Below are 17,041 nucleotides of genomic sequence, written 5' to 3'. Positions count from 1 at the left end.
TTGTTCATGTTGCTTGTTCTATACTTCCCCAGAAGGAGCTACAATCTAATAAAATAGAGAAAAGTCCCTATTTTCATCTGAAAATCACTGAAAAGCATTGAGAGAGCAGGTATGGTTCTGTGGATGGTGTGTTAGGGCCTTCGTCTGGCAATCAAGAACGACATATGTTCTCAACCATACATTCACAATGGCCTTAAGGCCACCATCCTTCAACCAGTTTTGACTCAATTCATAGAATGCTCAGCATGCTGAATAACCATCTTAACGGGGACAAATTCAGCTAATTGCCATCTCTTTTTTTCTTCTTGACATGGCATGGGGAGAGAGCTAGGTTTTAAAGTTCCAGCACAGGAAGGATTCACATTGATAGTGGAAATCACCATTCTAATTGTACCCAGGGCCGGCGCGCCCATTGAGGCCAGGTAGGCAGTGGCCTCAGGGTGCGGGGTGCCAGAGGAGGCGCGGGGGGGGCGGGAGTGTGTGCCACGGAGCTGCAGCCTCCTAGGCCCCCCCCCATGCCGCCGCCACCAGCACACGCCCCTGGCCGGGTGCAGCAGCCGCGGGCAGGCGTCTGCAGCGGCGCAGGGCAACCAAGTGGGAGATCTCGGAGGCCACCCACATGCCGTCCCAGCTGCCCGCCACAGTGATTGGGCCAGCGGCGTGTGCACCCGTGATTACATCATATGTGACATCATCATGCAGGCAGGTGTGTGTGTGCGCGCGCGCGCGCGCGGGGGCACCCAGCCCGCCAGCCAGCTGCAGGCGCTGAAAACCCTGGCGCCGCTGCTGATTGTACCTGCACAGTTGCTGGGTGGAGGTAGGATGGATTGGCTAGCAACTTGGATGGCCACTGATTAGACAGCAGCTGTCTGTTTTATACTTTTTCATTGCTGTTTTCAACTGAAGGCTGGGGGACAGAACTGGCTTGCTTGGAAGAGAAGCTTTGAACATGCATGAATGAGAGTTAGCTGGGGATTTTTGTTTCTTTAAGGACAGAGACAGAAGATTTTGAGGGGGATCTGGACAGAAAATGAGATTGGAGAAAGTAGAGAATAGTTCTGGGGGGGTCTGAGCTATGCCCAGTGGGTGTCCTTGATTTTGGGTCATGTATTTGAAAGATTAATTTAGATACGTAGATTTAGAACATATGTCTTGTAGCAACTATTTACTGAGTCCTATTTGTTGTAGCTGGCTGTGATCACAAGATGACTTCCATCACTGCAACCATCACCAGCCCCAACTGGCCTGATAAGTATCCGAGTAAGAAAGAATGCACCTGGGCAATAACCACCACACCGGGACACCGCGTCAAACTGGTAACATACAGGACTGAAGGCTACTAAAATAAAAATTAGTGCTTATATTACAAAGTTCCAAATTGACTCGGATCCTGTGGATTTGTGCCCCTAAGGGCAGCACTTTCACCTGATGCAAGGGGCCTCTCCTTGTCACAAGAGGCAGAGGAAGTCTCCTGAATCAGTGGGAAAGTGCAACTCTTAATGGAACGGTTCTGTGGGATCCAGTCCCATATTTAAATGAAAGGTCGTCCTTGTGTCCTTATCATCTGAGCTAGGCAAGTTAAGATCGCCCCTCGCCCCTTTGATTGATTGTTATTTTAGCACTTGCACAGGAAATTTCTTCGCTGAGCAGAAAATAAATTGAAACAGCACTGTAGGCAGAAGAGAAGAACTGAGGCCCTACATAGTAGTTAAGTGGTTAGGCTGTGAATCAACAGTCTGTTGTTTGAAGTCCACTAATACCATGAGTTCAACAGGTGGCCTTGTGTAAGCCACTCCTCTCAGCCCCAGCAGTGACCTACTTCACTGCTCTGAATGGGGCACTTATCTGTCTAGAAGAGCAGTCTATAAATGCAGTCGTTGTTGTTATCTAAGTGATATGGTTGCCACCAGTCTTAGATATACTCCTGTGCCACTCCAGTAATGTGTCAATTCCCTCCCACAGTTAGGGTACTGATTACACATTCTGACAGTGAAATTCAGAAGTCATATGCGTGTGTCATAACTAGGGGTGTGCACCCCCAAAAGATTCGGGTTTCCTGCTTCTGGTTTACCCAGAGCAGGAAAAAAATTCAGGCAAACTCGAAACCCGAAGCAGCAAGCTGCTTCAGGTTCGGGTATTCAAGCAGATTCGGGTTTATTTGGGGGGCCATGTTATGCCCAGCTGCATTATTCCCTATAAGGACTAACTTCACACCAGAGAATCACAGTAAGAAAAAATTGGTTAAAAATGCACAAAACCATATAAAGCAAGTGAGTGAGCAACAAACATAGAGAACTAGAGGGAGCAACTAGAAGTGAACAAATGATTAACCTCCCTCGATACAGCCAAACTGATGAAACGGCTGTCCGGGGTCTGGGTCCCAGCCCCCAGACTTGGTAGGAGGGAACAGCAGGTCAACTGGGCGGACAGGCATACAGAGGGGGCAGCCAGCAGCCAGCAGGTCAACTGGTCAGCCAGCAGACAGCAGGTCAACTGGTCGGCCGGCTGACAGCAGGTCAACCGGTCTGATTGGCAGGCAGAAGGGGCAGCTGGGGGACAGCAGGCCAACCCCTCCCATGGGCAAATGGGGCCAGAACCTGCCAGTGCCAGGGGCAAGGGGCAAAGGCCCAGGGCCTCAGGAGGCAGGGGGAGACAGAGAGAGGCCAGCGAGTCCCACTCCCCTAGGAAAAGAAAGGGGACTAAGCAAGGCGGAAGGGGGCAAGGGCAGAGGGATTGGGGACCCAGCAGTCACCCACCCAAAGGCCTTACCTGAGGAGGAGAAGCAGCAGCAGCCCCAACAACCCAAAGCCACGCCCCAGCTAGAAAATAGTAGCCTGGCCCAGGAGTTGCCAAAAGCCAAGCCACTCCAGGTGGGGCTAGTGGAGGCACTCGGCATGAAGCCCTGGGCAACCAGCCAAGGAGCCGCAGCTGGACCCACCTTCAGCCATCAGCTCAGCCAGGGAGGCCGGGCTGCTAGCCAGGGAACTGCAGCTGGACAGGCCTTCAGCAATCAGCCAAGGCAGGGAGGCTGGGCAGCCAGGGAACAAGGCACAGCTGGTGCTGGTCAGTGGGGCCAGATCAGCTACCCCAGCTGCAACTGCTTGGTGCAGCCCAAGACCAGGCTGGAAGAGGGGTGGGACAGTAGAAGGAAGCCCTATAAAAGCTGGCTGGGAAGAGCCCTGTGGTGGTGGGTGTGAATGAGGAGTGATGATGTGGAGTGAGGACGGTGCAATGCAAGAGTGGAGGTTTGGAGGAGAGTTCTGGAAGGAAGGGATGAAGAAGGACACAGGGGGCAAGCAGGCCAGGTTGAGCAGGCCAGCGAGTGGACTGAGAGGGAGTCTGGGTGAGGTATACCGCCCCTCCTTCCACAGAGCAGGGTCCTGCAGAATCCCTGGCCCCCCTATGACGTCAGGAGCAGACCGCCCAGGGCCACACCCAGCGGCAGCGGCGGCACGCCCTGACAAGTTGGTGGCCCGTACGGGGAAAGTCGTTCCGACGCAGGCGCCAGTCAAAGGGATGTATCCCAATGCCGTAGCCCCAGCAGACCTCAGACTGTGGCTAGAGGAATGCTTGGACAGGATGTGGAGGAAGCTGGAGGCGGCCTTCCAAACAGCTCAGGCAGAGCTAATGCAGGCCGTGGAGCAGCGGATGCAAGCCTGCACCCCCACAGCCTCCTCACCAGTGGTATGTGCGTTGGCTTGGGAAATTAACCCGCCAGCTGGCAAGAGGATAGAGAGTCTGCGCGCCACCGTGAGGATAGGCCGGCAGAGCCTGCAGGCCCTGTTGGACTCAGGGAGCGCAGTCTCGGCGATCCACACCCAACTCGTCCCAGCTGCCACCCCAGTGCACCGCTGGATCCCGGTGACAGATGTGATGGGCCGCACCCTGCCGTATCCTGCGGTCTGGGTCACGGTGGAATACCTGGGGGCGATCCGCCGCATAGAGGTCGTCAAGGTGGCCCACTTACCCCTCCCCATGCTGCTAGGGAGAGATGCCCCTGAGTTTTCCCGGTTACTCAGGGAGGCGATGGGGGCGTTGGCAACCCCCCAAGCTGCTGTGGCTCTGCAGGTAGAGGAGGCAGCTGACCCCAGCGAGGGCCCTTCCCGTGGACCAGTGGCCGAACCACAGGCCGAGGACCCCGCAGGTCCTCCAGCAGACCGCCGGTTCCGCAATGCCCAAGGTGCAGACGAGTCCTTGCAGCGCCTGCGAGATACGGCAGCTCGTGAGGAGGAGCAAGTGCGGGATGAGAGAAGGGCCCAGCGGCTCCCCCGCATCGAGAAGCAAGGAGAGGTTTGGGTCCGTCTGGCCCGTGCCCCAAATGGCCAGGGAGAGGTCCGCCAGCTACTGGTGCCGGCAGCCTACCGGGCGGAAGTTCTCCGCATGGCCCATGAGCATGCTTGGGCCGGGCACCTGGGGCACCACAAGACCCTGAAGAAGGTCCTCGAGCGGTTCTTCTGGCCCTCCGTGAATGCGGACGTGAAGGCCCACTGCCGCTCATGCCCCACCTGTCAGCAGATGGCTGCACGGCGCCCCTCAAAGGCCCCCCTCTCCCCATTGCCCGTCATGGAGACACCCTTCCAACGCATCGCAATGGACTTTATCGGCCCGCTGCCGCGCACACCCCGGGGCCACCGCTTTGCCCTGGTGATCGTGGACTATGCTACGCGGTTTCCGGAGGTCATCCCACTAAAGACAATGCAGACCCCGGGGATGATACGGGCCCTGTCCAAGCTGTTTGCAATGGTGGGCCTGCCGGACGAAATCTTGACGGACCGGGGGGGGGGCCGTTCCGTGCCAAAGCCATGCGTCAACTCTGCCAGAATTTGGGGATCCGGCAGGTATTCACCTCGGCTTACCACCCTCAGACGGATGGTTTGGCAGAGCGTCTGAACCAGACCGTCAAGGAAGCCCTGAGGAAGATGACCCGGGACAAGCCCCACCAGTGGGATCTGTACATTGACCCCCTCATGTTCGCCCTCCGGGAGACCCCACAGGCATCCACCGGCTATAGCCCCTTTGAACTGCTATATGGGCGCAAGCCACGGGGGATGCTCTCTCGGTTGGCAGAACGGTGGAGTCCCCGCGCCAGCAGCCCTGCTCCCCCCATACAGGAGTATGTGAGCCAGCTCCGCGAGCGGGTGCAGAAGTCCCAGGCAGAGGCAAACCGCCAGCTAACACACACCCAGGCGCAGCAGAAGGCTGCCTACGACCGGGGTGCAAGGATGAGGACCTTCCAAGTTGGAGAAAAGGTCCTAGTACACCACTCGGTGTTCCCACGGGAGGAGGGGGACCCATGGAGGGGCCCTTACCAAATTCGGAGGGTACTGGGTCCCACCACTTATGAGCTGCAGTGCGGGCCGGGCCGGCGCCGGCGGAGGACGCTCCATGTGAACCTGCTGAAGAGGTGGTACGAGCGGGACAGCGAGGAGTGCCAGCTGGCGGAGGACCCCCTGGAACTCCCGTCCAGTGAACTGCCGTGGACCACAAAAGGCCCAGAATTCGAGGAGCCCAAGGTGGACCCCCAGCTCGACTCAACTCAACGGGCCCAGCTACAGGCTCTATGGGCCCAGGTACCAGGCGTCTTCTCCCGCAGACCGGGTAGCACCAGCCTGATACAGCATGCCATCCCAACCGAGCCAGGGCAGGCGGCCCGGGCTACGTGGCGACCCATCCCTAGAAAGCGCTGGGAGGCAGTGGAAAAGGAGACGGACGAGATGCTCCAGCTGGGGGTGATTGAGCCCTCACGGAGTGCCTGGAGGAGTCCAATAGTCTTGGTGCCCAAGCCGGACGGGACCACCCGCTTCTGCGTTGATTACCGAGAGCTGAATAAGGTGGCCAAGTTCGATGCCTATCCCATGCCCCGAGCAGACGTGCTGGTGGATCACCTGGGGTCCGCTCGCTACCTGTCGGCTCTCGATTTAACCAAGGGATACTGGCAGGTGCCCGTGCGGCCTGAGGATCGGGAGAAAACAGCGTTCGCCACCCCCCGAGGTCTTTTTCAATTTAAGAAAATGCCTTTCGGTCTCCATGGTGCGGCAGCCACGTTCCAGCGACTAGTGGACCAGGTGCTGGGCGAGTGCCGGGCATACGCAATGGCCTACATTGACGACATCATTATCTTTAGCCCGGACTGGCCCACCCACCTCCAGCACCTGGAGTCAGTCTTGAGAGCCCTTCAACAGGCCGGACTGCGGGCCAACCCAAAGAAAAGCCATCTGGGGTTCCAGGAGCTGCAGTACCTTGGCTTCGTGGTCGGGGGAGGACGGGTCCGACCACCGCCGGACAAGGTGGCCTCTATAGCCGATGCCCCACAGCCCCAGACCAAGAAGCAGGTCCGGCGTTTCTTGGGACTGCTGGGGTATTATGGGCGGTTCATCCCCCACTTTGCCTCCCGAGCGGCACCTCTGACGGACTGCTTAAGGAAGGGGATGCCCAACCAAGTCCGGTGGACCCCAGAACTAGAGGTGGCCTTCCGAGACCTGCGGTCAGCCCTCTCTAACGCCACCGCCCTGTGGAACCCGGACTTTGACCGACCCTTCACGCTGGCCACAGACGCTTCAGACACCGGCCTCGGGGCTGTGCTGACTCAGGAGCATGATGGAGTAGACGTCCCCATTCTCTTCCTGAGTCGGAAGCTACAGCCCGCAGAGAAGCGCTATGCCACAGTGGAGCGGGAGGCCCTAGCAGTCAAGTGGGCAGTGGGGGCCCTGCAGTACTACCTGGCCAACAACCCCTTTGTACTGCTGACGGACCATGCGCCCCTGCAGTGGCTCCACCGCATGAAGGCGCACAATCCCAGGGTGCTGCGGTGGTACCTCTCCCTCCTACCCTTCCAATTTACCATCAAATACCGCCAGGGGGCACAGCATGTGGACGCAGACTTCATGTCCCGCATGTTCGAGACTGAACCGGACCCCCACAACTCAAAGCCAAGCGGGGGTGTGTGTCCGGGGTCTGGGTCCCAGCCCCCAGACTTGGTAGGAGGGAACAGCAGGTCAACTGGGCGGACAGGCATACAGAGGGGGCAGCCAGCAGCCAGCAGGTCAACTGGTCAGCCAGCAGACAGCAGGTCAACTGGTCGGCCGGCTGACAGCAGGTCAACCGGTCTGATTGGCAGGCAGAAGGGGCAGCTGGGGGACAGCAGGCCAACCCCTCCCATGGGCAAATGGGGCCAGAACCTGCCAGTGCCAGGGGCAAGGGGCAAAGGCCCAGGGCCTCAGGAGGCAGGGGGAGACAGAGAGAGGCCAGCGAGTCCCACTCCCCTAGGAAAAGAAAGGGGACTAAGCAAGGCGGAAGGGGGCAAGGGCAGAGGGATTGGGGGCCCAGCAGTCACCCACCCAAAGGCCTTACCTGAGGAGGAGAAGCAGCAGCAGCCCCAACAACCCAAAGCCACGCCCCAGCTAGAAAATAGTAGCCTGGCCCAGGAGTTGCCAAAAGCCAAGCCACTCCAGGTGGGGCTAGTGGAGGCACTCGGCATGAAGCCCTGGGCAACCAGCCAACGAGCCGCAGCTGGACCCACCTTCAGCCATCAGCTCAGCCAGGGAGGCCGGGCTGCTAGCCAGGGAACTGCAGCTGGACAGGCCTTCAGCAATCAGCCAAGGCAGGGAGGCTGGGCAGCCAGGGAACAAGGCACAGCTGGTGCTGGTCAGTGGGGCCAGATCAGCTACCCCAGCTGCAACTGCTTGGTGCAGCCCAAGACCAGGCTGGAAGAGGGGTGGGACAGTAGAAGGAAGCCCTATAAAAGCTGGCTGGGAAGAGCCCTGTGGTGGTGGGTGTGAATGAGGAGTGATGATGTGGAGTGAGGACGGTGCAATGCAAGAGTGGAGGTTTGGAGGAGAGTTCTGGAAGGAAGGGATGAAGAAGGACACAGGGGGCAAGCAGGCCAGGTTGAGCAGGCCAGCGAGTGGACTGAGAGGGAGTCTGGGTGAGGTATACCGCCCCTCCTTCCACAGAGCAGGGTCCTGCAGAATCCCTGGCCCCCCTATGACGTCAGGAGCAGACCGCCCAGGGCCACACCCAGCGGCAGCGGCGGCACGCCCTGACAACGGCATCAACTTCACTCCTGAGAATCACTCATTGAATTCAGCCCAAACTTAATGGGCAATTCTGGGAGGCTGGGGGTGGCATTTGGGATGCAAGATGCATCAAACCTTCAGGAGACCCTCTCCCAACCCTCCTCCTGCGGCATACCAAGTTTCAGGGAGATTGGACTTGGGGTGGCCACTGTTTATAGCAGTGGAATGAATACAATAATGATCAGCATCAATTTGCCTGACCCTCTGACAGGATTATGGGGGGGTACCCATTTCTCCAGAACTGATATCTCTAAGAATCACTGAAAACTTCACAATTTTACCATAGAGTTACCATACATATGGCAACCGTAAGGTAAATGTTCCTGCTTTAATCTCTTTTTATTTTTAAGAACGATGAAATCAACATGAGTATTTGGGGGCGGGGGGGTTGAAAGGAATGAAGTGAAAGAACATGAAGTGAAAAATCTGAAAGCATGCCTAGCTGCCTTCAGCCCCTGCCCTTTCACTCCCATTCACTGCTTCCCCTTTGATCTCAGTAGCACCAGCGTCTCTGATAAGCCCTGGACCAAGGTGGTTCTTTCTCATATCACCAAGAGGCCTTATCTGCCAACCAATCTGTCTCCCAGTAAAGGACAAGGAAATGTTGTCTAGAAGGGGCAAGCATAACCTTCCTTTGCATACATGAGAAAGTTGTCCCAAACTGGGATTTAAGCAGATGACGTTTGGCCTCTTTTAAAATCAATCTAGCTTCTGTGTTTTATTTTTTTCCCTACCTCGATGTTTTCTAATCCCTGCTTCCTTAAGGAAGTTCTAACTGCTAGAGGATCAGTTTTCTTGAAGGGATGGCATTTTTGTAATGTTTACTTACAAATCTATACATTAAGAAGCAGAGAGGTGGCAAGCTTCCAAATGAGCCATATGCATTAAAGTCACCAGCAGGCTTGAACTACTCCACCTCTCAAAGGCTGTTTCTTCCAGGCAGTTACAAAACCAGCAGCAAGGCGCAGGCTGAAGCCCACCTCGCCACCCCCCCCCTTCACCCAGTGCTCTCGGAGCAGGGGAAGTCCACAGCTCCAAGAGCACTGGGTGAATGGGCACCCTGTGGCAAGGTGCAGGGCTGAAGCCCGCCTCACTGCCACCTCCTTCACCCAGTGCTCTCGGAGCAGGGGAAGTCTGCGGCTCTAAGAGCACTAGGTGAATGGGCACCCGGCGGCAAGGCACAGGCTGAAGCCCACCTCGCCACCCCCCCCCCCTTCACCCAGTGCTCTCGGAGCAGGGGAAGTCCACAGCTCCAAGAGCACTGGGTGAATGGGCACCCTGCGGCAAGGTGCAGGGCTGAAGCCCGCCTCACCGCCACCTCCTTCACCCAGTGCTCTTGGAGCCACGAAGGGAGAAATGGACCCTGAAGTGCGAAAAGTTCCCCATACGGCTTCCAAGCTGGGTGGGGAACCTTCCTCCCAACCCCCTTACCAGCTGGGTAGAGGGAGAGGGAGCAACTCTGGAGGAAAGTTCCCTGCATGGCTTGGAAGCTGCGCGGGGGGAACTTTTCTCCCATCAGAGTCTCCCCCTTACCAGCTGGGTAGAGGGGGGTTGACTTTGAAGGGAGGAAGGTCCCCGCCCTGCTTGGAAGCCTTGGGGAAAACTTTTCTCCTTTCAGAGTCTCTCCTTCCCCCTCTACCCTGCTGGTAAGGGGGTTGACTTTGAAGGGAGGAAGGTTCCCCACCCGGCTTGCAAGTGGCTTGGGGAACTTTTCTCCCTTCATAGGCTCCCCCGTACCAGCTAGATAGAGGTGGGGAGACTTGGAACGGAGGAAAGTTCCCCTCCCCCAGCTTGCAAGCTGGGCTGGAACCTTCCTCCCTTCAAAATCAGCTGCTTGTCGGAAGCCGACAAACAGCTGATCGTTTAAATGTCCCTCTCCCTCCTGCTCTGCAGGCAATGAGAGGGCCGAGGGACATTGACCCGAAGCTTCCCAAAGCTATACAAATAGCTTTGGGAATCTTTGATTCGGGTTTCTGAAATGGCCCCGGTATGCTGGGGCTGTTTCGGAAATCCTGAATCTTTACAAATTGGGTCCAATTCGGGTATTTTTCCTGAATCAGAAACCCGAAGCGCACACCCCTAGTCATAACCTGCTATAGGGGCCAGAAGCATTGTATGTTACTGGAGCAATGTGGGAACCTGGAGCAATATAGGAGCAACCATGGAACAGAAGGAACTATGCCATTCTGGTAACATTTAGATTAGTCTTCAATGTGACCTGGCTCAGCAAATGTTCTTAAGTAGCTTCTTGGAGGAAAAAAAAGAACATCTCAAATACTCTTCTGTGGTAATGTCAATAAAGGTTGCTGCTGCAATACTCTTCTGTATTAGTGCTTCTGGCAAGCATTTGAAGCCCAGATTTCTAGGGCCATATCTGGCCCATGTGGAATGTGATTCAAAACTTTAGTTGACATCTTGGAAGGCAGGAGGGCATATATATATATATGTAATAGCAGCAGTAACCATGAGCCATCCAGCAATTCCCATTCAGAAGACGAAGCTGGATCTTGACCTATTATTCTAGTGGTTATTTAATAACATTAGTGACTGGCCAGGGTCATAGAGCACCAGTGTTTTTTTCTTCTACGATCCTTACAAACAAGTTTCCTATTTTCTAGACCATCAGGGAGTTGGACATTGAAGGCCATCAAGAATGCACTTATGACCACTTGGAGGTTTATAATGGAAAAGATGCCAAAGCTCCTGTCTTGGGACGGTTCTGTGGAATGAAAGAACCAGACCCTATCATCTCCTCCAGCAACAGGATGTTCCTCAGGTTCTTCTCGGATAACTCTGTCCAGAAGAAAGGCTTTGAGGCAACCTACACATCAGGTAACACTTAATGTTGCTTCATTTGTGCATTTAAACAAAAATTGTATTTATGAGTGAGATAATCTGGCTGCTCTATGTCAAGCTCCCTTTGAAAAGGTCTTGGAAACTGCAAGAAACTGCCCAGTTGACAGGTACAAGCTGCTGTGACCACTACTCTGGTGTTAATTCCGTTTCATGGTTTATTTCTGGATCTAGCTCAGTGATCTGCTTTTGACCTTCAAAGTGCTAAACCTTTTGGTACAAGAGTATTTCATGAGCTGATGCATACGTTTAGGTCATTGGGAGAAGCTCTGCTCCGTGTTCTGCTGTCCTTAGAAGATGAACAGGTGGTCACAAGTGACTGGGCTTTCTCACTGGCAGCAAAGAGAGTCTGGAATTCCCTGTCATGTCAAATACATCTGTCCCCAGCTCTGCCAACCTTCAAAAAATTTTCCATGGGCATATGAGTTGAACAAGTTGATGATGATGATGATGATATTGTTCTGCTAGTGAATGGATTTGGTTTATGTTGACTCTGTACTTTACATAGTCACTGATTTATTCTTTTATCTATTGGCTGTTTTTTTATTGTTTTGCATTTTATTACTTTATTAATAAGATGGAGGCAGGAGGTTACCTGAAAATAGAATATAATTTTAACAAAATTGACTGGGCTTATATTAAATGCATTCAGTTTTGCCATTTCCAACTCTCATTCTGTCTATACATCAGCCCTAAATAACACATACATACATATTTTAATATCTGTTATCACATATATATCATGGCAGGAGCTTGCCTTGGCTCTAACTCAGAAAGACATGATGAAGTTTTGTAGCTTCAGAAAGGAGAGTACGCTATGAATTAGATTCTTATATATTCAAAGACCACTGGGAAGAATATTTTTCTAAATTATTTAATGGTCAAGCTCACAAGGGTTACACAGTTGAACTCTGTATGATGATGCCAATCAACTAACATACCTGAGTGGCCACCTGTATCTGCTAGTGAACTAAAATCTCTAATTTCCTCAGTCAGGAACAATAAAGCCCTGGGTGAAAAGTTCATTCCCCCTCCCTCCACCCCAGATTTACCCAAAGCTTTCCAGGCCTGTTTTAGCCACCCTATTTACTTCTGTAGACAGATTTGGTAGGTTCCCCCAGAAATGGACTTCTTATATTGTCATGGCAATTTATAATAAAAAGGAACATACTGATCCAGCTAACTACAGAGCAATAAGCCTGCTGGATGTATAGGAAAGTTTTATGCAACACATCTTCCATTGAAGCTGAAGGCATGTGTAGTTGAACTTGTTAGCACCAGAGCAAATTGGATTTAGACAGGAGCATTCAGCCGTGGACTATTGCCTTATTACAACATCTTATTAATAAATATTCAATGGACCATCTAGGCAACTATCAGTTCAATCTTAAACAGAGTTACTCCATTCTAAGCCCATTGAAATCAATGGACTTAGACTGGAGTAACTCTGCTTAGAATTGCACTGTGTATGTGGCATTTGTCAATCTCAAAGCTGCATTCAATTCCATCTCAAGATATAATTTGTGAAGAATATTAATTAATATGAATATAATAGGTTGATAGAGCATATAAAAGACGTTTACACAGACACCAGTTTAAAGATCAGATTAGGTGTGTATGGCCAACTGACTAGCTCAATGAAAACTTGAAAAGGGGTATGTCAGGGTTTCATTTTGGCCTGATTACTTTTTAATTTATACATAAATGATATGGTAGAATACCTTTTGGGATCCCAATTTTTTCCAGTAAGAGTAGGTAGAAAGGATATTTCAGTTTTGCTTTATGTTGATGACACACTGCTAATTTCCCATTCTCAAATTGGTCTTACAAGATTGCAGAGACAATTGGGTCCTACTGTAAAACAAATCTATGTAGTGTAAATTATGATAAAACCAAGAGTGTGGTTTTTTTAGTAGAAGATCTCATCATTATAAATGGACAATAGATTAGAAACCTCTAGAACAGGTGTCTAGCTTTAAATATTTAGGGATGATGTTCCATCAGTTGGGCTCTTGGACAGCCCTTATGGACTAAGCATTACCTTGAAAATGTCTTTGGTATTTTAAGATTTTATAGGAAGAGAAGAGGTTGTCTGATTTCTCCAACCTTGGAAATTTATAAAATGAAATCACTGCCCCAGCTTCTACATGCAGCACCAGTTTGGGGCTCTGGAAATCTCCAGTCTTTAGACTGTTTGCTCAAAACAAATTGGTCTGTCAGCTGTTAGCTGTCCTTCATCAACGGCTTCAGCTATGGTTAGAGTAGAATTATCTCTACCCTCAATAATAACCTTAGTCCATAAAGCAGTCATTAACTAGTGACTGAAAATCATCTTTTGCTCATCTCTAGCCCTTTTGACTTTGGTGTATGGAGAGATGAAGGATAACTCATAGCGCAGTTTTGTATTGAGATTAGTGGCTAGGCTTGGCTTCTCAGAAGAATACTTGGGAACTCTTGGATTCAGTGCAGCCAAACGTTTAGTAAAACAAAGATTGTTATACTAGAGTGCTCAAATGGATGTTGGGCTAGTAGGTACCTTGAGAACAACCCTACTCTATAGGCAGTTACTTCCTTCTCCCCTGACTCTTCCAGTGTACTTTACTGATATAGTGAATTAAGAGCACAGAAAGACCTTCATTTAGGCACACTTAGATATTCTGCTGCTTGCAGTCTTGGAAGTCTACTTTAATAGGATTCCACATAGCAAAAGAGTCTGTTCCTGTGATTATAGGTCCATTGAAGATTTGTCCCATGTCACATTCTAGTTCTGATTGGATGGCCTTTTGTGAAATCCAGGAATTCCATTATGTGTATGTATTCTGACTTCTAGAATGTGGGGGCCAGATGCGAGCTGAAGTGAAAACCAAGGATCTCTATTCACATGCCCAGTTTGGAGACAACAACTACCCTGGGGGTTCAGACTGTGAATGGGTAATTGTGGCTGAGGAAGGATATGGAGTGGAACTCATCTTCCAGACATTTGAGATTGAGGAAGAAGCAGACTGTGGCTATGACTACATGGAGCTGTTTGATGGCTATGATGGGACAGCCCCACGTCTGGGACGCTACTGCGGCTCTGGGGTAAGCTGCTTATTTTGCATTCCTGACCGTTACAGGAATATAATTAAATATTTAAATACCATTGATTTCAGTGCAGTTTAAGTATACCCTTCTTTCTGTGGATCACACCTTATGTTAGTCTGAATACTGTGATATAGCGTGGTCTCATCTGCATGTGCTGTATGCTTATATCCTTGTAGTCCTCAAGTAATGTAGCAACAACAGGACTTTTAAAAATCACAAATGCATGTAATCTTTTATATAGCACATTGCAAGAGTACTAGATCATATCCTCTCTGATCATAGGGCAGCAACTGAAACTAGAGTGGCAAAATAGCCAAACAGAGTACCGAGGAGAAAGAGGTAGTGAATTAACCTCACAGCCTCTTAGATAAATGGGGAAGTTCAGGATGAGGTCAAGACAAATAGAGTGGCCTCTCTCCATGCTGTTCTGTGTATGTGGAGGATGCCGTGATTTATACCCTCTTAGCCTAGAGTGTAAATCACTGCACAGAGTACCTAATCCTTAGCGCAAGATTTCAGTTTTGGGTCACAGATGAGGCACAAGCCCAGCCTGCCTATACTAAAGAAGTTAGATTATTACTGTTAAGGTTACAGAGAAACTGTGTTTTCCTATTTGCTTTAATACACACTCTCTCTCTGCTCTTTTTTCCTGCTAGCCTCCTGAAGAGGTTTATTCCGCTGGTGACTCAGTGATGGTAAGATTCCATTCTGATGACACCATCAATAAGAAGGGCTTCCACCTACGTTACACTAGCACCAAATTCCAGGACACTCTTCACACACGGAAATGATGCTTGGCTTCCCAACCCCTTACAGCAGAGAACGACCTTCTAGCAATGGAAGGACAGGTCTTGGCTGTTAAAAACAAAAAAAGACACCCATGGAGAAAAAATTGAAATAGACTGGAAGGAGAAATACACAGTACACCTCAGAGTGTGAAACACTCACACAGAAACAAAGGTGCTGCCAGCCGCTTATGTGGACTAGGCTCGGGGGAATCCTTTCATTAAAAAAAAATTCTGTGCCTCTTTATTTCTTGAGCAGAGTGTCTCCAGGACTAACCACTTCACAGCTTCCATTTACAGTTTTTTTTTTGTCTACGCTGCTCTCCCCCCAGTCCCGGTGGTTATAATTGAAAATAATTCTGGGAAATCCAACCTCTGGCAGATGTTTTCCTTTATAAATTTCATAAACCAGGTTGACCAGCTCAGATACCTTGAATGACCAGACCCAAATGCAGTGGAGAGACTGCCATGCTTGCAGAAGCTGTCTATCTGTTGTAACGATGTAATAAACACACTTTCTTGTACTTCTAAAGAGATGCCCATCAGCGTCTTTAACCCTCTATCATTCATGAGTGGTTTTTTTTTTTTCATTCTTCCATTCCCAAGAAAATTGTAACTTGAAAAACTTCTTGCTCATTCTTTAACTTTTTAAAATTAAATTAAATTTTGAATTGGAACAAAAGCAAAACCTGCATTTCCCACTTGCAGAGTCCAGATCTAGAAAAATACCTTGTTTCCAGTTGTTAAATCTTAATTTCCTCAGGTTCCTTGGGCAACTTTCTTACTTGGTTTATCCAAAGCCCCTTCAGAGGGCTAATTCTTAACTATTCCTGTGTTTTCTGTTTTGAGACTATCTCTGTGGTTGTTTCTCTTTTCCACTGGCTTTCCATTAACAGCTCTAGCCATTCACTTGAGTTCCTCCCCTATCACATCAGCTGAGTTGCTGTTTGGGCTCTTACCCATGAACTCGCATATTTCCTGTGACGTTCATTAGCTATATGGTTGAGATCCTCTCTGTCAATCCTTGGTGGATGAACTTCCTTTAAATGAGGATCAGTTGATTTTTCTGCTATACTTAATGGTCAGAGTGCTGTACAGTCCTTGGTCATAATCCTAGGCAGCCATAAGCATGGGTGAGAAAGAAACTTGCATGTACAGCTGCAGAAGTAGTTTGAAAGTTCTTATTCCGACTGATCCACTATGGCTGAACAAGCCAAGCCATTTGCCCATCCTTCTGAGTGATCATGTTATACTGAGATGTCAATTATTTTTAAAAGCTTTCTGGTGGGAGAGGGGAAATGGCCACCACAGGGGGGGGGCTGGGGCAAGGACAATAGCGCTGATGTGGATGGGTCCTGGAAGATTAGGACTTCCTCCTTCTATGTGGGTACCACCCTGGCAGTGATGTGATTCTTCCACAAACATGGTAGCAAAGCAGTGGCCCTTAGTGTTTTGGCCACATTTTTTTCCTTTGCTTTTTCATGTAATACTGCTGCTTTGCACCATGTCAGACAGTTGTGCATATTCTAGTGCTGCAGTCCTATGCACACGTAGATGAATTTAACATTGACTACAGAGAAATGTAGATATGCATAACTGAGTGTAAGATTGCAACCTAAGGGCACTGCCATACCCAAGGCTTTGCAAGGAATCAAATATTCACTGAATATCCTTTACCAGTGTCACACCAATCCTAAACTAGCCTTCATAGTGCATAAAATGCTGCATGTCAATTACAAGATCAGCACCAGCTGCCCGACTGGCACCTCTGAATCCTGGGAGCCAATGCAGGAAACATACAGGAAAGAGGCATCTCCTTCCACTAAAGACATGCCCTTCTCTTTTAACCTGAGCACAATCCATCATAAGTTATTAGCAATTAACCCAAGGCTACAATCCCATAAGTAGACCTTCTCCATTTACAGATGATCCAGTCCCGAGATCACTGTCAATAGCAAAATCAGTGAATACTGGGAAGTCGGGTTCTGCTGCTGCCTCCCAGTAATAGCAATAAAAAATAATCGCACACACTTAAGGTTGTAATAATCATGATGATGGTGGTGCAGTTGGAGTGAAAACTGGCAGGAGACCATGGGACAAGATCCAGTCCGGGACGGTGAATAAATGAAACCACAAGTTACGAATCCGCAGATGGTAAGGGCCTATTGTACACACGTATTTGGGATTAGGTGCCGTTGAATTCAGTGGGACTTGCTTCTAGGTAAGCAAGCTCAGGAGGGGACT

The 17,041-nt window shown here is 50.4% G+C and overlaps 1 protein-coding gene across 4 annotated transcripts in view; it reads left to right on the top strand.

Annotated features, from left to right (window-relative positions):
- The window catches only part of BMP1 (bone morphogenetic protein 1), a 160,522-nt gene extending 145,160 nt beyond the window's left edge, over nt 1-15,362 (top strand). For all 4 annotated transcript variants that reach the window (XM_054997757.1, XM_054997760.1, XM_054997759.1 and 1 more), the window contains 4 exons: nt 1,189-1,316; nt 10,694-10,907; nt 13,759-14,009; nt 14,669-15,362. In XM_054997757.1, coding sequence (XP_054853732.1) covers nt 1,189-1,316; nt 10,694-10,907; nt 13,759-14,009; nt 14,669-14,803 — 728 coding nt within the window. In that variant the 3' untranslated portion in view covers nt 14,804-15,362. The remainder of the gene's footprint in view (nt 1-1,188; nt 1,317-10,693; nt 10,908-13,758; nt 14,010-14,668) is intronic.
- Nucleotides 15,363-17,041: the final 1,679 nt, after the last annotated feature.

This window comes from Eublepharis macularius, chromosome 14, assembly GCF_028583425.1.
Source record: "Eublepharis macularius isolate TG4126 chromosome 14, MPM_Emac_v1.0, whole genome shotgun sequence".
NCBI lineage: Eukaryota > Metazoa > Chordata > Lepidosauria > Squamata > Eublepharidae > Eublepharis > Eublepharis macularius.
The sequence above is the reverse complement of the archived record's forward strand: the minus strand, read 5'-3'. Positions and strand labels throughout refer to the sequence as shown.